Source organism: Podarcis cretensis (genome assembly GCF_951804945.1).
Source record: "Podarcis cretensis genome assembly, chromosome: 13".
NCBI classification, from domain to species: domain Eukaryota; kingdom Metazoa; phylum Chordata; class Lepidosauria; order Squamata; family Lacertidae; genus Podarcis; species Podarcis cretensis.
The window spans coordinates 18,977,771-18,999,816 of record NC_137182.1 but is presented as its reverse complement, the minus strand read 5'-3'; the positions used below and the strand labels follow the sequence as shown (position 1 = coordinate 18,999,816).

The 22,046-nt window shown below is 47.6% G+C and overlaps 1 protein-coding gene across 3 annotated transcripts in view; it reads left to right on the top strand.

The window, feature by feature from the left end:
* The window catches only part of POLD1 (DNA polymerase delta 1, catalytic subunit), a 33,048-nt gene extending 11,351 nt beyond the window's left edge, over positions 1–21,697 (top strand). For 2 of the 3 annotated variants that reach the window (XM_079949306.1, XM_079949308.1), the window contains exons 13-27: positions 723–914; positions 1,616–1,704; positions 4,315–4,431; positions 5,405–5,518; positions 7,570–7,717; positions 8,801–8,896; positions 10,827–10,964; positions 12,255–12,430; positions 12,701–12,853; positions 15,458–15,560; positions 16,383–16,515; positions 18,056–18,169; positions 19,300–19,352; positions 20,406–20,503; positions 21,356–21,697. In XM_079949306.1, the coding sequence (XP_079805432.1) occupies positions 723–914; positions 1,616–1,704; positions 4,315–4,431; positions 5,405–5,518; positions 7,570–7,717; positions 8,801–8,896; positions 10,827–10,964; positions 12,255–12,430; positions 12,701–12,853; positions 15,458–15,560; positions 16,383–16,515; positions 18,056–18,169; positions 19,300–19,352; positions 20,406–20,503; positions 21,356–21,452 (1,821 nt within the window). In that variant the 3' untranslated portion in view covers positions 21,453–21,697. The other variant, XM_079949307.1, reaches the window with a different exon arrangement.
* Positions 21,698–22,046: the final 349 nt, after the last annotated feature.

Genomic DNA, 22,046 nt, shown 5'->3' with positions numbered 1-22,046 from the left:
AAAATGTTTTTCCCCCAAAAGGAGCAATAAGGGTGGTGGTGAAACTCTAAATGTCAGCCAATAAGATCAAGTAAAACCAAAAGGCATATAAACTACAAGAATGGGTTGTCCAAAAGGTAGGGGTTTTTAGCCCAAGATTCTGAATCCTGTGATTCTTAACAAGCAGCTGGTTCATAATGTTGAGACCCGCCACCAAGAGTACTCTTTCTTGGTGGTCGTTAATCTACTAGATCAGTGTTTCCCAAACTTGAGTTGCCAGTTGTTCTTGGACTACAATGATGGGAGCTTTTAGTCCTCCCCAAAAAGCTGGAGACCCAAGTTTGGGAAACACTGTAATAGATAATTGAATCGTCAACAGCCTGTCTGCTTATAGCTCTTAAAGAGTGGGGGGAAGTATGGAACAACCAATAACTTTATCCACCTCCTGTTCCCGTTTATCCAAAAGTATTTGCTTTTTTCTGAATTTGCAAGCTTTTGCTCTCCATATCCCTCAAGCAAATAACCTTTGTCTCTTCAGAGGAAGCTGCCAGTGGATACCATGTCAGCCCATAGATCCTTCTCACTCTGTGTTGTCAACTCTTGAGTGGTGGCAGCTCTGCAGATTTCCCAGGGAGGTCTTTCTCAGCCCTACCTGGAGATGTCTGAACCTGTTCTCTCGCACTGAACCTCTTTCCTGCTTTTTCCAAATCCAAAAGCCTTTTCTCTCCCCTATCCTCTTGCAGAATGGCTCGGACCAGTCCCGTCGGCGACTGGCTGTGTACTGCCTCAAGGATGCCTACCTGCCCCTGCGGCTTTTGGAGAAGCTCATGTGTGTCATCAACTACATGGAGATGGCCAGAGTGACAGGTGTCCCTCTCAGCTATCTCCTGGCGCGTGGCCAGCAAATCAAGGTTGTCTCCCAGCTCCTGCGGCAGGTGAGAGTTCCTGGCTTTTTCTCTTGAGTTGGACGCAAGGGAAAGCTATATTCCAGAGTGAGTGGTACCAAGCATCCAGTTTTGGATTCGGGGCTGTTTTCCACGAGTTGCAATTATTATTCAGGCTGCTAAGATCATATATATAAGACCAATTCTTCTTATATACATTAGTATCATTAAAAAAAAAAATAGTCAGAGAGGGGTTCACAGAAATCATTTGAGTTTTGAAAGCTTTCCATTAATAAACATGCACGTGGTTGTTCTAAAATGCAAAGCACTTTGCATTCCAAGGCAGCAGTCTTATATTCACTCACCTCTGAACAAGTCCCATTGAACTTGGTGGGGCTTACTTTTGAGTAGACATGGATAATATTGCAATGTAACTCTCATTCTTCACAAAACCCCTGTTAGATTGGCTCCTCTTTCCCTCCACCCAGACATTTTACTAGGGCCTAGTCACCTAATTCACGTTTGAGCAGTGATTTTTAATTCCCCAACTCTAACCCCTGCACCACACTGCTTTTTAAATTATGTTAACTTCTAAAGTGCTCTCTTTGTTGTTTCTGTTGATATAATAAGAAGTGCAGGGATTGGCAGGCAGCACATGAGGCAAGTGGGACAGACCCACCTGGGCATAACACTGTGGTTGATGGGAGAGCACCAAGGCAAATCCCAAACTGACAACTTCTCTCTGCCCAAAGGCCATGAAGCAGAATCTGGTTATGCCGGTGGTGAAGTCAGAAGGCGGGGAAGACTATGCTGGGGCTACCGTCATTGAACCTCTGAAAGGGTAAGGCCAGCAGGACCTGAAGCTGGGGAAATCTGCTTCCTTAAGCCAGGGTCAAGAGTGAGGCTGGGGGTTTTTCACAGCCTGTTGTGAGTTGGTGCAGAAAAGCACTGGGGTGACATCTTGGAGCAGGGATGGAGGCCAGGAGGGGAGGAAGGGACAGGGCTGAGGATAAGGCAGCTGGAGCCCACGTTCTTCCACTTTGGGAGCAATGGAGAAGAAAAGATCTACATTGGGTCCCAGTACCTTTTGTTGTTGTTGTTTAGTCGTTTAGTCGTGTCCGACTCTTCGTGACCCCATGGACCAGAGCATGCCAGGCACTTCTGTCTTCCACTGCCTCCCACAGTTTGGTCAGACTCATGTTGGTAGCTTCGAGAACACTGTCCAACCATCTCGTCCTCTGTCGTCCCCTTCTCCTTGTGCCCTCCATCTTTCCCAACATCAGGGTCTTTTCCAGGGAGTCTTCTCTTCTCATGAGGTGGCCAAAGTATTGGAGCCTCATTTTCATGATCTGTCCTTCCAGTGAGCACTCAGGGCTGATTTCCTTAAGAATGGGTAGGTTTGATCTTCTTGCAGTCCATGGGACTCTCAAGAGTCTCCTGCAGCACCATAATTCAAAAGCATCAATTCTTCGGCGATCAGCCTTCTTTATGGTCCAACTCTCACTTCCATACATCACTACTGGGAAAACCATGGCTTTAACTATACGGACCTTTGTTGGCAAGGTGATGTCTCTGCTTTTTAAGATGCTGTCTAGGTTTGCCATCGCCTTTCTCCCAAGGAGCAGGCGTCTTTTAATTTTGTGACTGCTGTCACCATCTGCAGTGATCATGGAGCCCAAGAAAGTAAAATCTCTCATTGCCTCCATTTCTTCCCCTTCTATTTGCCAGGAGGTGATGGGCCCAGTGGCCATGATCTTCGTTTTTTTGATGTTGAGCTTCAGACCATATTTTGCGCTCTCCTCTTTCACCCTCATTAAAAGGTTCTTTAATTCCTCCTCACTTTCTGCCAGCAAGGTTGTGTCATCTGCATATCTGAGGTTGTTGATATTTCTTCCGGCGATCTTGATTCCGGCTTGGGATTCATCCAGCCCAGCCTTTCGCATGATGAATTCTGCATATAAGTTAAATAAGCAGGGAGACCATATACATCCTTGTCGTACTCCTTTCCCAATTTTGAACCAATCAGTTGTTCCATACCCAGTTCTAACTGTAGCTTCTTGTCCCACATAGAGATTTCTCAGGAGACAGATGAGGTGATCAGGCACTCCCATTTCTTTAAGAACTTGTCATAGTTTGCTGTGGTCGACACAGTCAAAGGCTTTTGCATAGTCAATGAAGCAGAAGTAGATGTCTTTCTGGAACTCTCTAGCTTTCTCCATAATCCAGCGTATGTTTGCAATTTGGTCTCTGGTTCCTCTGCCCCTTCGAAATCCAGCTTGCATTTCTGGGAGTTCTCGGTCCACATACTGCTTAAGCCTGCCTTGTAGAATTTTGAGCATAAACTTGCTAGCATGTGAAATGAGTGCAATTGTGCGGTAGTTGGAGCATTCTTTGGCACTTCCCTTCTTTGGGATTGGGATGTAGACTGATCTTCTCCAGTCTTCTGGCCACTGCTGAGTTTTCCAAATTTGCTGGCATATTGAGTGTAGCAGCTTAACAGCATCATCTTTTAAAATTTTTAATACTTCAGCTGGAATATCATCACTTCCACTGGCCTTGTTATTAGCAGTGCTTTCTAAGGCCCATTTGACTTCACTCTCCAGGATGTCTGGCTCAAAGTCAGCAACCACACTACCTGGGGTATACGAGACATCCATTTCTTTCTGGTATAGTTCCTCTGTATTCTTGCCACCAGTACATTTAGGAGCACAGTTTTAAGTGTTGGTGCTGACTTTTAACACCCTAAATGGCTTCATCCCTGTATACCTGAAGGAACGTCTCCACCCCCATCGTTCAGCCCGGACACTGAGGTCCAGCTCCAAGGGCCTTTTGGTGGTTCCCTCACTGAGAGAAGTGAGGTTACAGGGAACCAGGCAGAGGACCTTCTCAGTAGTGGCACCCGCTTTGTAGAATGCCCTCCCACCAGATGTCAAGGAAATAAACAACCACCTGACTTTCAGAGGATATCTGAAGGCAGCCCTGTTTAGGGAAGTTTTAAATGTTTGATGCTTTACTGTGCCTTAACGTTTTAATTTGCTGCAAGTCGCCCAGAGTGGCTGAGGCAAACCCAGTTAGGTGAGCGGGGTACAAAGAATAAATTATTATTGTAAGTTCTACCTTGGGAGAAGGATTCTGATGAGAATGAGTCATGGGGCTGGAAGTGGGAGAGATGGAACCAAGGATTGGGGCCTAGGGTAAGGTGTACAGTTTATCGGAGCCAGGAAAGGGCCATGGCTCATAGCTTGCATGCAGAAGAAACCAATTCCTGGCATCTGCAGATAGGGCTGGGAGAGACCCTTGGTTAAGGTCCTGGAGAGCCAATGCCGGTCAGTTTAGGCAGTACTGAGTTTGATGGACCAGTGACCCAAATCAGTGTTACGAGGCGGCTTCCTGTGTTTCTGTGTATGAAGGTGGGGCGGAAGATCATAACAGACCCGCTGTTCTCTTCTAGCTATTATGACGTGCCCATAGCGACCTTGGACTTCTCCTCCCTGTACCCTTCCATCATGATGGCTCACAACCTGTGCTATACCACGCTGCTGCAACAGGGGGCGGTTGATCGCTATGGGTGAGTAGAAAAGGATCTGATACAAAGGACTGCAGAGTTAATTGACGGGAACAACAGCCTAAACTGCTGGGAGGAGTCAAGGAACCAGCTTTGCAGCCCTGGGGCGGTGGGGGAGTGCTCCTCCCTGATGTCTCACATGGGGGATGCGGGTGGCGCTGTGGTCCAAGCCACTGAACCTCTTGGGCTTGCCGATCAGAAGGTTGGTGGTTCAAATTTCCCGTTGCTTTGTCCCAGCTCCTGCCAACCTAGCAGTTCGAAAGCATGCCAGCGCAAGTAGATAAATAGGCACCACTGCATTGGGAAGGTAAACGGCGTTTCCATGTGTTCTGGTTTCTGTCACGGTGTCCCGTTGCGCCAGAAGCAGTTTAGTCATGCTGGCCACATGACCCAGAAAGCTGTCTGTGGGCAAACGCCAGCTCCCTCGGCCTGAAAGTTAGATGAGTGACGCCACCCCATAGTTGCCTTTGAGTGGACTTAACCATCCAGGGGTCCTTTACCTTTAATTTCTTTTACATGGAGGATCCTAAGTAAGATGGAAAGTCAAGGGGGGATTATTAGGTTGTCTTTGTTTTTGTTTTTATTATGTAATTTGTGTTTTTTATATTGCGATTTTATGTTGTGAACCACTCTGAGATATGCGGGTATAATAATAATAATAATAATAATAATAATAATAATAATAATAATAATAATAATTAATAATAGTGTGAGACCACCTTGGCTGTATCACTGATGTCCCAGAAGAAGGGGGAGAGCTATTCTCTTTCCTGGCATGGTCTTATGGGAGATAAAATTAGGGGAGCAGGGAATTGGGGTGAGTGACCATGGAAGCTATCCAAATGGCATATATTAGTGGACCCCAATACACTGTAATAGTGGAGGGTATATAGCAGGGAGGGGCTGGAGACTGGGGTGGTGTTGTGCATCAAAGGGGGTGGCTAGGCTCTGATGGATTGTCGGTTCTTCCTCCTAGGCTTTCGGCAGAGCAGTTCATCCGCACCCCGACTGGGGACCACTTTGTGAAGGAGTCCGTCCGCAAAGGGCTGCTGCCTGAGATCTTGGAGAACCTCCTGGCTGCCCGCAAGAGGTGAAGTAGGAGGCACATGTCTGGAGCGGTGGGGAAGTTTTCGGGTGTAAGATATTTGGAAGAAGGGAGGGCAGGCCCATAACTTGGGGTTCGAGCCCCTTCCTTGCACACAGAGTGTTCCTGGGTCAATCCCCAGCACCTCCAGCTGATAGCAGAACCAGGACCTTGGGCAGCTGTTGGCAGTCCTAGTAGACAATACCTGACTTAGAGGGGCCGATAATCCAGCTCATAGGAAGGCGTCTTCTTGTGCAAGACCAGGCATCTGGAGAAGAAGGAGTTCTGGTTTCCCTGACTTGGAAATAAGGTTTAAGCAGCCTTGTATTAAAGAACTCACCTGGTAGCCACAGGGGACAAGGAATTGGATGCAGGCAAGTGCATGGAACTGTACGTTGGTGAGTGATCAGGCTGGTGGAGGAGGGACCAAGCATTCTGTTGCCTGCCGTCTACCCATGTAGGAGATGCCAGAGGAAAGAAGGCCCTCTCCTCCTCACACAGCATAGAAATGCAAAAGGCTCCCATTCTGGCAGAGGAGTGGAGCTCTCCTTGCTAGTGATGTTTTGTTTCAGGCTAGTAACTTTTGTAGGCTTAATTGCAAGGGTGCTCTAAGGGAAGGATGTCTGGGGCAGTGGTGTAGTGTGGGGGGTGCAGGGGGGGCCAGCCGCACCGGGCGCAACATTTTGGGGGGCGCGCTTGCACTCGCAACTCTCTGCCCCTACCTGGCTCACTCACTCTCTCTCACTGCAGTGCTGGCTGTGCGAATCCGATCCGAGCTGCCGGGTCGCAGCCCACTGTGGAGGGGGAGAGTGCCAGGCGTGCGTTGCGGTGCGGAGTGGAGAGAGAGCGAGGAAGGGACTATCTGGGGGAGGGACAGTGCAGCGGCCGCCCAGCGCAGCGCTGAGCGCGGGAGAGAACCACACCCGACCAGCCCAGGCAGCAGCAAGAAGAAGCTGGCAGCGGCGGCAGGTTAGGGGTTAGGGGCGCAAATTACTTGCCTTGCCCCGAGTTAGGGGGCGCAAATTACTTGCCTTGCCCCGGGTTAGGGGGCGCAAATTACTTGCCTTGCCCCGGGTGCTGACAACCCACGCTACGCCGCTGGTCTGGGGTGCATGGCAGGAGGGAGGGAGGAGAGATACCTTAAATGCTTGGAACCCTGGAGGTATTTAGAGATCTGGTATGGAAGTGAGTACAGCTTGGTTTTGCAGGTGGCAAGCGAAGTGCGTTTGTAGCAAAGGCATACGTCATCTAGAATTTGGCAATGGCACTTCAATAAACTTGAGGCAGTGCTGGGGATTGGGGAAGGAAGGTAGGATATAGCCCTATTATGAGGAAAAAAGCAAACCACTGGAAGAAGGGACACCTTTTTATTTTTGCATCCTTCTCCAATGAGAATCTTTCATGTTGGATTTCTGTTGCTTTGGGGGAAGAGAGTTTTTATTTTTCATCAAATTATGAATGCAAAAGCAAGTCATACAACCTATTGTTCTAATATGCTATAAACATTTCGGTTTTCAAACGCTGTAAACCCAGAAATAAATGCTTCGGTTTTTGAACATGGCTCAGAGGTTGAACATGCCATATGGCTTCTGTTTTGAGTTTTCTGTATTGAGGCTTCCGTATTCAGTTTTCCGTTTTCGAACATTTTGGAACTCGAACGGTCTCCCAGAACGGATTACATTCGAAAACCGAGATACCACTGTACTCTTTTTACATTCTTTTAACGCAGGTGTGGCAGATGTAATACAGTATCTTGTAATTTTTTTAAAAAAAAGTTTTATTAAAGATATTACAATGATGGATATTTAACGGTGGAAATGTATATTTGAAAACTTTAATGGAAACGGTATCTTGTATTTTTAACTTGTGAACTGCCCTGAGATCTTTTAATGAAGGGTGGTATATTCATCGTCCTCAACATCCAGAGGGCTTCGAAGGCTGCTAAAAAGAGTTTCACTTAACAGATGTGCACATTGGTGGCTGGTAGGGAGGGGCCAGTACAGAACTGTTGTGGTCCTTCTTCACTCCTTCATTGTTCTGTCCCATTTTTGGCTCAGGGCCAAGGGAGAGCTGAAGCGGGAGACTGACCCATTCAAGCGCCAAGTGCTGGACGGACGACAGCTGGCGCTCAAGGTCAGCGCCAACTCTGTGTACGGCTTCACTGGCGCCCAGGTGGGCAAACTGCCTTGCCTTGAGATCTCTCAGGTAAGTCTGCCCGCCCCCTTCAAACTCAGGGGAGTTGTCAGGTTATGGTTTTATAGCACAATGCACAAGCATCAACGAAAGACGGGGAAAACACCTATTACAGATTCCCTGTTTACGAGATCGGCCGGTTGCATATCAGCCGCGGGGCAGATCAGTCGGTTATTAAGTTATCCCTCATTTGCTATCGCGAGCTGACTGGACTGAATTGTTGTGCTGATCTTTGTGGTCTGCTTATAATTTATGAAGCAAACTTTCTGACCCTTTGAAAACGAAACAAGGTTCTGCAGTTAATGGGTGGCGAGTTCAGGGAAGTCAAAAGGAAGTACTGCTCGCAAAAAAGCCCAATTTAAACTTCATGGAATCCACCGCTACAAAGAGGCATTGCTTGCCAGTCGCTTAGATTAGTTTTTGGAAAGATTAGATAAACCCAGGCAGGGCAGAGAGCTGCTATCTACAGGCTAGCTATAAACTGTGACAGATAAATGGAAGCAACATATCCTAGATCTCGTGAGTGCCCAGATACTGGGAACAAACAGCAGGGTAAGCCCACTGCCCATTTGTTACCTGCTGGTCGCAGCTCAGAGGTATCCGGTTGGCCGCTTTTGGAAGCGAAATACTGAATTTCATGGATTTTCCCTTTCCTAGTTTTATTTCTGTAGGGTAGGTTAGTCAGCAGGGAAATGTTTGGGTGTAATGGGTACAGCATCTCCAACAATGCCGTGTCTAAACTAGGCCTGATCCAGCCCACAAAGTATTTTCTGGTGACTTACCCACTTCCGATCCAATCTGCAGTATCTGGGGCAAATGGCATGCGTCTTCTTGCAGATTAGGGTGCCCTTGAGCACTCTGGAGACAGGAAGGGATGTTCGGATCTGCTTCTGTGGTTCTTGGGTGTTGGGAGCATTGCTTCCTGTTTCTGAAGCAATGCAACTTGGTAGCATCTGTGAGCCTCAGGAAAACCCTACAGCTAGCAAAGTATGGCTGGGGTTTCAGGTTCAGCTTTTAAGGCAGCGGTAAGCAAAAGTCTCCTTCAGCCCTTTTGCCTATCCTCTGAAATACATCGCTTTAACCCTTCTTTTCCAGAGCGTGACTGGGTTTGGGCGTCAGATGATTGAGAAGACGAAGCAGCTGGTGGAATCCAAGTACACAATCGCCAATGGTTACAGTTCTGACGCCAAGGTTGGAGGGGGAATGCAGGATAACGTGTCTCTTTTTTGGGTGGAGCAGATTGGGGAAAGCCCTAGAAGGACATCTACGGCAGTGTTAAAGTTGACCAGTACTAAAGCTGTCCGACCTCAGTTTGGGGGCCTTGTTCTGGCACCTCACACACTGTCTTTGGAGGCATTTATCTTTTTTTTAATATAATTTTTATTGACTTTTACATTTTTATCATAACATCATAACAAAAAATGCAATTCCCAGGCTCCCCGCTCCTCCCACGACTTCCCTCGACTTCCTCTTCTGATTTTTTACATAATAACTTCTCCTGCTTGCTTTATGATATCTTAATATTAAATTCTTTTAATTCAACAATTTTATACTCTTGTCATTTTACCATCATCATTATACTTCCTGTATTTGTTTTGTTAATTGTAAGTGTTTGCTCACATCCTGCTAGTGAGTCCATTTCTTTACATTGTTTCTGTAGGTACAACATAAATGGTTCCCAGTCTTTTTTAAAGTCTCTATTATCCTTGTCTCTAAGTCTTTCAGTTAGCTTTGCCATTTCAGCGTATTCCACCAGTTTTTCTTGCCATTCTTCTTTAATTGGTAATTTGTCGCTTTTCCATCTTTGGGCTGGCAATATCCTAGCCGCGGTTGTAGCATACATAAAAAGTTTCTTCTTCTCTTTTGGCAAATCTTGACCTGAAATGCCTAGCAAAAACGCTTCTGGTCTTTTAACAAATGTTGTCTCAAACATTCTTTTCATTTCATTATAAATCATTACCCAATAATTTTTAATTATTTTATAATTCCACCGCATATGAAAAAAATGTGCCTTCTTTTTCTTTACATTTCCAACACTTATTGGAGCTTGTTCTGTACATTTTTGCAGGAGTCGATACATCATTTTCATATAATTCTCTTTTAACAATACAGTTGTACCTCTACTTACGTATCCCTCTGGATACGGAATCTTCGGGTTATGGCCACGGCAACCCTGGAAGTATATACTTCTGGGTTTCGCTGCATGCGCAGAAGCGTGCCTCTATTTACGTAATTTTCGTGGTGCAAACGGACCCCCGGAACTAATTAAGTTCATATCTGGAGGGTCCACTGTATGTTGTTGTTTAGTCGTTTAGTCGTGTCCGACTCTTCGTGACCCCATGGACCAGAGCACGCCAGGCACTCCTGTCTTCCACTGCCTCCCGCAGTTTGGTCAAACTCATGCTGGTAGCTTTGAGAATACTGTCCAACCATCTCGTCCTCTGTCGTCCCCTTCTCCTTGTGCCCTCAATCTTTCCCAACATCAGGGAAAGATGTCTTTTCCAGGGAGTCTTCTCTTCTCCTGAGGTGGCCAAAGTATTGGAGCCTCAGCTTCACGGTCTGTCCTTCCAGTGAGCACTCAGGGCTGATTTCCTTAAGAATGGATAGGTTTGATCTTCTTGCAGTCCATGGGACTCTCAAGAGTCTCCTCCAGCACCATAATTCAAAATCATCCATTCTTTGGTGATCAGCCTTCTTTATGGTCCAGCTCTCACTTCCATACATCACTACAGGGGAAACCATGGCTTTAATTATACGGACAATCAGTAAATTTTTAATTGACTTTCCATAATTTTCCCCAGTCTTCCATATGGATATTGTGTCATTTTTAAAGTCTGTTCGGCGGCATTTATCATGCTCGCAATGGCCGTTGGTAAGGGAGGAGTCACAGCAGGGAGGCCACCGGACAGTCAGAAAGAGATCTTGTGGCTGGGAAAGTGGCACAGACAGGGAAATGGGGCAGGGGACGAGCCAGACAGAAGCTGCAAGAGGAAGAGAAAGCGACACACTGTGGCTTGTGGGGGAGGCAGCTGGCATAGCTGTCCTGCGGCTGAGAAGCTGTGAGACGCGGAGAGATGGGTAGCAGTTTCCAGAGTTTCATTGCGGCCTTCTCCCCTAACAGGTAGTATACGGGGACACAGACTCCGTCATGTGCCGCTTGGGTGTGCCGTCAGTCGCCGAGGCCATGGAGATAGGCAGGGACGCAGCTGCCTGGGTCTCCAGCCATTTCATTCCCCCCATCAAGCTAGAGTTTGAGAAGGTGAGTCTCAGAAAAGCCTCTCCATCTCCCATCGCCACCTGCTGGGTTCGTAACTTTGGAAACCCTCGGCCATAAGATTCCCATATAACGCAAGAAGTGCCTTGATGTAAGAGGTGGAAAATAGAGATGACGTTTGGAGTGGATGGGCAGGGAGGAAGGAGATGGGAAATGAAGAAGACCAAGGGCACATACCTTTACACTAGTACATGTCGAGGAAGTTTGTTAACACTGATAGCATCTTCCCTGTGATTAAAGGTAAAGGGACCCCTGACCATTAGGTCCAGTCGTGACCGACTCTGGGGTTGCGGCGCTCATCTCGCTTTATTGGCCGAGGGAGCCGGTGTACAGCTTCCAGGTCATGTGGCCAGCATGACTAAGCCGCTTCTGGCGAACCAGAGCAGCGCACGGAAACGCCGTTTACCTTCCCGCTGGAGCGGTACCTATTTATCTACTTGCACTTTGATGTGCTTTCGAACTGCTAGGTTGGCAGAAGCAGGGACTGAGCAACGGAAGCTCACCCTGTGGCGGGGATTCGAACCGCGACCTTCTGATTGGCAAGTCCTAGGCTCTGTGGTTTAAACAACAGCGCCACCCGCGTCCCTCCCTGTGATTGTGAGGGCCTAAACTAGACGTGATGTCTGCTGCGCAGTTAGAATCATAGAGTTGGGAGAGAAAAAACCCAAGAGTTATCTAGCCCAACTTCCTGCGGTGCAGGAATCTCAACTAAAGCATTCATGACGGATTAACGTACCTATCTTCCGTTAGTGTACCCCAATTAATGCACCCATCTTCCGTTCATGTAAATAAGCAGCCGAGGGGAAGCCTGAGCACCCTCGAGACCACATGGAATGGGCAAAGGGTGTGTGAGCTTAATGGGAAAAATGAGCGCTTCAAAAATGCTATTTTAATTTCAAAGCAAGCCTCCCGTGGCACTCAAACCCTGTGCAGTTACTGATTAGGTACTTGAAACATGCACTGTTTCAGCTGAAAAAGCAATCATAATTTGAAAAAGAAAGTCTGTTCATCCTAGAATCATAAAATCACAGAATTGTAGAGTTGGAAGGGACCACAGGGGTCATCTAGTCCAACCCCCACAAGGCAGGAATATTTCACTCAATGTGGGGCTTGAACCCACAACCCTGAGATTTAAAAGTCTCATTCTCTAATGAATTAGCTGTTCCAGATGCTGCCCAACAAGAACCTTCTGAAATAAGTTTCAACATTAGTGCCTGAAGGCTCCTATGTGATAACACAGACCTTTACTGTTTTCTCAATCTGTCCGCGCACCAGGTGTACTTCCCCTATCTCCTGATCAACAAGAAACGCTATGCTGGCCTCTATTTCTCTTCCAACCCTGACACCCACGACAAGATGGACTGTAAGGGCATCGAGACTGTGCGCCGAGACAACTGCCCCCTAGTGGCAAACCTCATCAACACCTGCCTACAGAAGCTGCTCATAGATAGGTCTGTAGGTGTTTGTTTGAGACGAAGCCCCGTTCTGGTCTGCCGAGCGGTTGTGGGCATGATCCAAGGCTGAACAATATTTATCTCAAATTCCTGGATGCTGGGACAAAACTCTTAGAAACGGGCTCCTACGAATGGCAAACCCGACTATAGCATCCCAGCTTTCTGTAGCCTCCCTGAAGGGTCAGAACCTTGATTCATTCTGGGATGGTTCTCTTCTGCAGGAAAGAGAGGAGGGGCTCAGATTATTCCACGCTTCCTTCTCTGCAGGGACCCTACAGGTGCCGTGGCCCATGCCAAGGAGGTGATCTCCGATCTGCTTTGCAACAGAGTCGACATATCACAGCTGGTGATCACCAAGGAACTGACACGTACAGCAGATGAATACGCAGGTCGCCAGGCTCATGTGGAGCTGGCCGAGCGGTGAGTAGAGCAAAGGAAGAGGTGGCACTTTTCCCCACCTTTTCTTATTGGGTTGGGGGCAGGGGGAAAGAAATGCATCACTTCCCAAGCGAGCAAAGGGGGTGCTCCTGACCCCAAGACACCCCACATATTTAGACCGAACATGAAATTCCCTTTATGTTAGGTCTGACCATCATTTATTTAACTGGCAGCATCTCTCTCAAGGTTCTGCACTTAGGCAGAACCAGATGCACAAATATGAGATGTGGGGACGCTTACTAGTAGTACAGTGGCACCTTGGTTCTCAAACACCTTGGTACACAAACAGTTTGGAACCCAAACACTGCAAACCTGGAAGTAAGTGTTCCGGTTTGCGAATGTCTTTCGGAAGCCGAATGTGCTCCGTTTTGAATGTTATGCTTCCGATTTGAGAGCCACTCTTCTGTTTTGAGTGTTACACTGAGGTTGCTCTGTTTTTGCTACTTCGTTTGCGTTTTTGTGGCTTTTTGGTTTGTTTTCATGACTGTGTGGAACCCAGTTCGGCTACTGATGATAGATAGATAGATAGATAGATAGATAGATAGATAGATAGATAGATAGATTGTGTGTCTTTCATTTTATGGATCAATGGTCTCATTAGATAGTAAAATCCATGTTAAATTGCTGTGTTGGGGGTTGTTTTGAAAAGTCTGGAATGGATTCATCCATTTTGCCTTACTTTCTATGGGAAAACGTGCCTTGGTTTTAGAATGCTTTGATTTTGGAACGGACTTCTGGAACGGATTAAGTTTGAGAACCAAGGTACCACTGTACATGTAAAAGGGATCAAGGGGGGTCTTAGTAGATCACAAGCTTAACATGAGTCAACAGCGTGATGCAGCAGCAAATAAAAGCTGATGCTATTCCTGCATCAACAGAACTATAGTTTCCTGATCAAAGGAAGTAATACTACCACTCTATTCTGCCTTGATCAGACCACACCTAGAATACTGTGTCCAATTCTGGGCACCATAATTTAAGAAGGATGTTGCTAAACGGGAACATGTGCAGAGGAGGGCAACCAAGATGATCAAGGGTCTGGAAACTAAGCCTTATGAGGAGCAGTTGAAGGAGCTGGGTACGTTTAGCCTGCGAAAAAGGAGACATGATAGCTATCTTCAAATATTTGAAGGGCTGTCATATGGAAGATGGAACAAGCTTGTTTCTTTCTCTCCTCTTCCCCCTCCTCCCTCCCCTTTGACTTTCTTTCCCCTGAGTTATCGAGGCCCGTCTGCCCTCAGGACAGCGGAAAAGGTGTGTGGGTGTGGGGCGGCTGGTGAGGCATGACCGAAGGGAAGGGCAGAAATAGTTATGGCCAGCGCAGCTGCAAGTGGAACCTTCTGCGACGCCCACCCCTCCTGCTCTAGGCTTCCTGTCTGACTGCCGCCACTTCATCTGCCTCGCACAGGCACACGTTCCGGTGTGACAGACCTGCTCCTTTTGCTTCGCTGCCTCTTGACAAACAAAAGTTTGGGTGGTGAAAGTGTCCCCGGTGGGGCCGCCTTTGCAGGACAGGGCTGGTACCAGTTTGCCCTCGTGCTTCGTTCTGTACTGTCATCTTTTTCAAGATGTTTCTCAGTGGTGCCTCCGCTGTTGGAAAATATGTTAATAGCGTTATTATCGCACCTGGGGTCGCACGTTGGGCTTTTCGGCATCTCACGTTTTAACTTCTTCCAGCTCCTTTTGAGGGACTCGTCCTGTTTTGTATGCGTCTATTTTCAGTAAAGTCAGCTTTTATTAAATCTCAAAAAACGTCCAGTAATCACACCAGAATGCTAAATATGTGCACATTATAAATACCTTTAATATACATAGATTCATGTTTTGCCACGTAGAAAAGCTGTTATATTTGTCAGCACTTACATTTATTCTTCATAAATGCTGTTGGAGGATTCCATAGATAATTAAAATTTTCTCTCTTTTTAGTTTAGTTTATTTATAAAAATGCATAGACCTCTATTTCATAAAAATATGTCAAGAGCATCAGGGCAGTTCACAACAAAAATACATGAAACCATATAAAAAGTTGTATACAGTGGTACCTCGGGTTACATACGCTTCAGGTTACAGACTCCACTAACCCAGAAATAGTACCTTGGGTTAAGAACTTTGCTTCAGGATGAGAACAGAAATCGTGCTCCGGCAGTGCGGCAGCAGCAGGAGGGCCCATTAGCTAAAGTGGTGCTTCAGGTTAAGAACAGTTTCAGGTTAAGAACGGACCTCCAGAACGAATTAAGTTCTTCACCTGAAGTACCACTGTATAACCTCTCACTCCAATCAGTTCTGTATGTTTATTCATCTTTGCTACCCTCCAGATTTTTGACAGCTATTCTTTTGGTGTTTGAGGTGACCCGGTTTTCAATTTTTGTGCATCAAGCATAAAACAAACAAAGTTACTGCTTTTAAAGTCATGCTGCTCTCACACACATGCACTCCCAGATCCCTTCTGGCTCTGAAAACATTCCTCAGTCCCACTCTGCAGTGCCTCCTTCTGCTTAATACATCCTTGGGGTTTGGTTCTATCCTGGCGCGCCACCTTCCAGTCTGGCTCATCATGTGACATCTCCTCATGGCTTCTTCCCTTAGGATGCGTCGGCGGGATCCTGGCAGCGCTCCCAACCTGGGGGACCGGGTTCCATACGTCATTATCGGTGCTGCCAAAGGTGTAGCAGCTTACATGAAATCTGAAGTGAGTAATGGGGAGAGGGATGTGATGGGCAATAGGGACCAGTATCTCGGGGGGGGGGGGAAGGATTCAGGCTTGCACATGTATGCTTCTTCAGGTGCAAAGCTGCATTGAAATGTGCACAGCTAGCACTGCAAAATACTTGCTGGGGGGCGGAAATGGCCATTCACCATTAGGCTTCGAGGAGGAAGAGGTTTTTGGAAGCAGGAACTCAAAAGTGGGGCTCAGGAAGCCGTAGCTCAGTGATAAGAGCACCTGCTTTTGCAGGCCTGCGAGGCGCCAGGTTCAATCCCAGCACCTCCAGATTGGGCTAGGAAACCCCGCAGAGCTGCTGCCAATCACTGTAGGCAATACTGAACTGGATGGACCAGTGGCCTGACTGTACAAGGCAGCTTCCGGCGTTCCTAAGCCATTTCTGATGTGAGTTTTGGAGCCCCTCTTCCCCACCAGTTTTCACTAGGTTGGCTTTAATGCTTCCACTGGATCTTGTTTGGGGTTAGTTAATCTGTGGGTGGGTGGGGGGCGCATAACTAGGTCTATTTCTACCACTTTCGTATCCTCTCTTCCTCCCTGCTGAACCAGGGAAGGAAGGACAAAACCTCTAGCACTGATTGAATCAAACTGACTGCTGCTACCATGAACTTCCCATGTTACGGCCTGTGCATAGACACCTCCATACATACTGCCTACCTTCAGGTTTCCAGGGTGATTAGGTAACAAGACTGCAGAGGCAGAGAGGACTGTGCCCTGGGTGCGAAGGTGCACTCCTAACCCGACACCCACCTCTTCCCTGCTTTTATGGCTTTCCCCTGTTTGTCTCCCCAGGATCCCATCTACGTGCTGGAGAATAACCTGCCCATCGACACGCAGTACTACCTGGAGCAGCAGCTTGCCAAGCCCCTCTTGCGCATCTTCGAGCCCATCTTGGGAGAGGGCAAGGCGCAGAACGTCTTGCTGAGTGAGTGTGGCCGCTGGCTCTGCTTTCTGTTTTTTTTTATATAAATATTTATTGAGATTTTACAGAATCATAACAAAATACAGCGAAAAAAGAGAAAAAAGAAAACAGAAAAATACAAGATACAAAAAACAAAAAGTAAATAAAAAGAAAAAGAAAAAAGAAAAAATCCCTCTTTCCTTTTTTTAACTTTAAAGTTCATTACCTTGTTTCCTTGACCTCCTCACACCTCCCCTTTTTGTATTCCCATTTACATAATCAAATCAGCAAATCCTTGCCCTCTTTCAATTTATCATCTTTAACTTTGTATCTTAACATATCACAACTCAAATGTTTTCATCCATCAATTCGTTTTTGCATACTCTTTCTAACTTTATCACTAATGCCACTTATTTTCAATCCAACATCATTTTAGCATTCATAAATTTTACACTGTTTCTGTAGATAGTCTTTAAATTTCTTCCAGTCCTCTTCCACCAGCTCCTCTCCCAGGTCTCGGATTCTGCCAGTCATCTCCGCCAGCTCCATATAGTCCTGCTTTCTGGAGAAGAGAGAGGAAGAGACCCCGTGATCCTGCAAAAAGGCTACAGAGCCCATAATCATTCTCATCCTAAACTGGGATTAATTTTGGTGGCATCCATAACCAAACCCCTGTCGCTGTGTATCTGCGTCTGGTCCACCCTCTTTGCGCTTAGTGAACTCCAAAGCAGTGTCTCACCGCCGCAGGGAAGTGATCTCAGTAGGCAGCCCTACAGGCCTTCTCAAGAGGGATTGTTTATTTACTTCTTCTGTTATGTTTTTTACTCCACCAGGAACTTATCCTTCTCGAGCAGGAATTCCCAAATGTGGGTCTCCAGCTGTTTTTGGACTACAGTTTCCATCATCCCTCACCACTGGTCCTGCTAGCTAGGGATGATGGGAGTTGTAGTCCAAAAACAGCGGGAGACCAGAGTTTGGGAAACGCTGTTCTAGAGAAACAAGAGTCTCCCATGCTTGACCCTGAGCCCCACCCCCATGAATTGGTAGGAAATAGCAGTATGGGTCATCTTTCGGAAAGAGACTCTTACCCCAGACTCTTTCTCCATCTGTTTTGGCGGAAGCTATATGTTTTCCACCACCCAGTCCTGCTCCCCCTTCTGCTGCTTTCGTGCTCCCTCACGTAGTCACAGAAAAGGGGGTAAAACCTCCTACGACAGCAAGAGCTGTTTGACAGTGGAACGGTCTCCCTCGGGAGGTTGTGGACTCTCCTTCCTTGGAGGTTTTTAAGCAGAGGTTGGGCGGCCATCTGTCATGGATGCTTTAGCTGAGATTACTGCATTGCTGGGGGTTGGGCTAGATGACCCCTGAGTACAATTCTATGAGTATGCAGGCACAGGTGGCTTATTCTACGGGAGGTGCTAACCAGGGAAATCTGGGTACCAATCCCTTTCCATGGACAGGGCAAGAGACAGCTGGAATACGGATCTTTACCCTCTCCTCCCCACTGCTGCAATGTATTGGAGGTGGCATACGTGCTTGACCCTTAATTTCTTTCCCTTTGCAGAGGGGGAACACACTCGTTGCAAAACAGTCCTGACAGCCAAAGTCGGAGGGCTCATGGCGTTTGCTACTAAACGGAGCACCTGCATCGGTTGCCGGGCTGTGCTCAACCACCATGGTGAGATCCTGTCCCTGCCTGTCTTTCCTGGCCTCCGCTTTGCAGAGTCTTATGTCAAAAACAAGTCCCCTCCCCTCCCCCACCACGCACTTCTAACCAGCAGCGCATGTTGCAAGTTCCTTTTGCCGGAATTTGCCACAGAGTGGAGCGTGTGTCACAAAACGGTGCCTCTGCTGAGCTTTTGTTACCAGCAGGAAAACCTTGCTGTACACACACACACACACACACACACACACCCTGACCTCTGGGCACCTCTGCTTACTTCCCTGTTCTCCCTCTTTCTCAAGTTTGCAGAAGGGGGGGGGGGAGCTACTTGCTAGTTGCGGGAGAGGATCTGAAACCAAGTTTCTGGGTTTGTTTGAAGATAACGTGGCACTGTTAAAGGGGGTGGGCTCTGCCAGGATGCCTGAATACCCTGGGATGGGAGTAATCTCTCGTGGGCGGTTTGGAGAACGGCTGGGAGCAGAGGGCCTTCTCGGTAGTGGCGCCCTCCCTGTGGAACGCCCTCCCACCAGATGTCAAAGAAATAAACAACTGTCTGACTTTTAGAAGACATCTGAAGGCAGCCCTGCTTAGGGAAGTTTTTAATGTTTGATGTTTAATTGTGTTTTTAATATTCTGTAGGGGGCCGCCCAGAGTGGCTGGGAAAACACAGCCAGATGGGCGGGGTATAAATAAATAAATAAATAAATAAATTATTATTATTATTATTATTATTATTATTATTATTATTTTATTTATTTATTCCTGGGTTCTTTCTGGTCACTTACCGGAGATTTCCCAAAAGTCTTACGTGCACTAGAGAAGAGCCCTCTCTGACTGCAAACTTGATCGTGTTGCACTAGAAAGCAGGTGCCTAGCAGCAAGGAGATGGCAGAATGAGTAACTTTAGATCAATCCGACACAGCGAAAATTCCTCCCCGGACCCAAAAGGCAGAGGAGGCCAGTCAGGTCCTGGGCATGAGCAAAAATTCATTCCACCTCATCGTCTCAGCAGGAGTGTAAACAGGCTGCCTTGCCATTCCATCCTGATTGTGACTTTCCTTTGGAATGGGGCAGCGGGGAAGGAACTCCAAAGTGGAAATGGAATAGGTAGGAAAATGGCTTTCTGATGTGCTTTCCTCCATCAGGTGCGGTGTGCAAGTTTTGCCTGGGCCGCCAGTCTGAGTTTTACCAGAAGGAGGTAAGTGGTAGAGCCCACTGGGTTGGGTGGGTGTGATGGCCTGGGGCTCGGACTTGGACCCAGCGGAGTCTCAGTCCGCACTGGATCCTTTGCCTCAGGCGGCATCTGAACCAAGTCTGGGGCCTGATTCTGAAGAGCCCCACTCTGCACAGGTCCCCCTGCAACAAGCACCAGCTGGGCCGAGTCAGGGGTCTGAGCCTGTCCTGGCTCCAGATGCAGGGATTACCTTGTTGCCTTCAGCTAGGCCATCACTTACAGCTGCTCCACTACCAGTTGGGTCAGGAGAGGCTGAGGCAGCCTCTGGGTCTAGTAACCCACCGACATCTCCCGAGCTGCAGAGACTAAGGTCTGAGAGAAGGAGAGACCTGAGTACTTGCAGGAGGAGTGCTCGCCTTCGGGTGAGACAGGGAGGTGAGTCACCAGGGGATCAGGACCAGCCGTTACCCCGACAAAGATAAGAGGCTGTCGGACCCCACCCCAGGTTGCGGGAGCAACATTGCTGTTTGCTAGAACCTGCCTGAGACCCTGTGCCTGACCTTGCCTGGTTTCCTGCCTCGTGTCCTGCCCTGGCCCTGTCAGACTGACTCCTTGCAGAACTCTTGGATTCGGGACCGGACCTGGACCGCGTCGCTCGGGTTACCCCCAGGCCCAGCACAAGGGACTCCACCAGCAAAAACCTAGGAGGAGCCCAGGTGGCCTGCATACTGGACTGAGGCACAAGCCTCTGAATTAAACTTGTACCTTGGAAAATCCTCCCTTCACTGGGAGAGGAATGGAGCTGCAAACAAGCCACTGGGAATTTTAAGTGGATAGGAAATGGGGTTTCCTGATGTAGTAGCCCATGGACTGACCTGGGAAATCTCCTGTTTGAAGCTCACTTTGCCATGAACTCACTGGGTGGCCTTAAGTCTACCTTGCAATGATGCTGAACTACTTGTAGACATTGTGAGGATCCACAACCGCAGTCTGCATGGGTTTTGAAAAGGCGAAGGAACAATTGGGTCCAAGTGCCTTGGTCCTGCCACCCGCCTCTTCTTCCCTCTCTCCCCACAGGTGACCCATCTGAGCTCTCTGGAGGAGAAGTTCTCGCGCTTGTGGACGCAGTGCCAGCGGTGCCAAGGGAGCCTGCACGAGGATGTGCTGTGTACCAGGTGAGGGGCTGGCCGCTCACCACGCCTTTGCCGAGCAGCCACCAGCTCTTGCCCGTTCCCACGGGATAATGGGCTAAAATATGACTTTACGCCACCTCTGGGTGTTTACAGCTGCTTATCAGGCCAGTTTGAGAACAGCAAACAGATGGCTCCCGCAGAGAGCTAGCGGGGTGCTGGTACTCCTGAAGATGTTTATTACCTTTATAAATATAACACCTGTCAGATGCTGGCAGCGGCCAGGGGTGTGGAGAGAGAGAGAGAGATAGAGCCTTCTGCTCCAGCACATGAGATATCAGCTGGGGTTGCTTGGATATACCAGTGGGACATACTTGTGTCTAAATCGGGAAACAACGGCCACCACGGTCTAGTGTGTACAGGTAGCAAGTCCTGAGGTTGGCAGAGTGGGCTGCACCATTTTCTTCTGCATGAATAGGGTACCGTTTCTGAATGTTCCATTTAAACTCCCCCCCCCCAAAAAAAACACAAATTCCTTGCAAATAGATGACAAGCCCAGCGTTTTCTCCCTGCCGCACTAGTTTCCTTGCAGAGTATTTCTAGAGAGGAACGCTCCAAAACAAGGATCCCTGCCCCACCCACAAACCTGCAGCCTGAAGCAGTACGGCCCATTCTACCATCTCATACAAATTGACAGAAACAGGGAACAATTATGTGAGCCAAGATTTCCGCTTTCTGTTGGGCCCCTTTTCCTGCAGGGGAGACCCAGTTTTTTCCGCTAGTGTTTCCAAGCATCAGCAGGCTCTTCTGTTAGTCTCCTAAATGCAGGCTGCCAATGAAGTGTCTGCTCCCCGTCACTCCCACACCTGAACGAATTTTTCTCCCAACACCTTTCAGCCGCGACTGCCCCATCTTTTACATGAGGAAGAAAGTGCAAAAGGACCTTGATGACCAGGAAGTGCTGATCTCACGCTTTGGCCCTCCCACGTGGTGATATCTCTTTGCCTTCCATTCATCCGACTGAAACCCACCACTACCCATTATTCCCTTTTAAAGGCGCAGCAAGGCCCGGTTATGCTGCAGGGGAAAGCATTGCTCCCTTCCCTTGCCCAGTTCTGCTCTGAGCATCGCTTCTGTCGCCAGGATCAATGGCCGATACCATCAGGAAAGCTCCCTGGAGATGATTGTGGGGGCTACATTTTGTATGAATTTCTACCAATAAAGATTTCTTTTTTTCTACATGCGAGTGGCTTATGTGGGGTAACCTGAGCTGCTCTTGAGTTCTACAGGAGGAGGACTAAAGGATAGCAGAAGCCAGATGTGTTTTAGGATAGAAACCAGTGGGGAAAAGACAGTCTCGGAACCAAAAAATTACACAAAACAAATGAAGTGCTGTGAAAATCCCTGATGTTATTTGTTGGCTATGAAAGTGAGTTGTAAACTTAATATTAGGATGAATGTTCTGACACCATATAATTTTATATATATATATATTACTAACGTTCCTAAATACTAAGAAAAGGTCATCCACAAATCTCTTATATATGAGTATTTCATCAAAATGAGGATTAGCCATTCGGTTATAAAA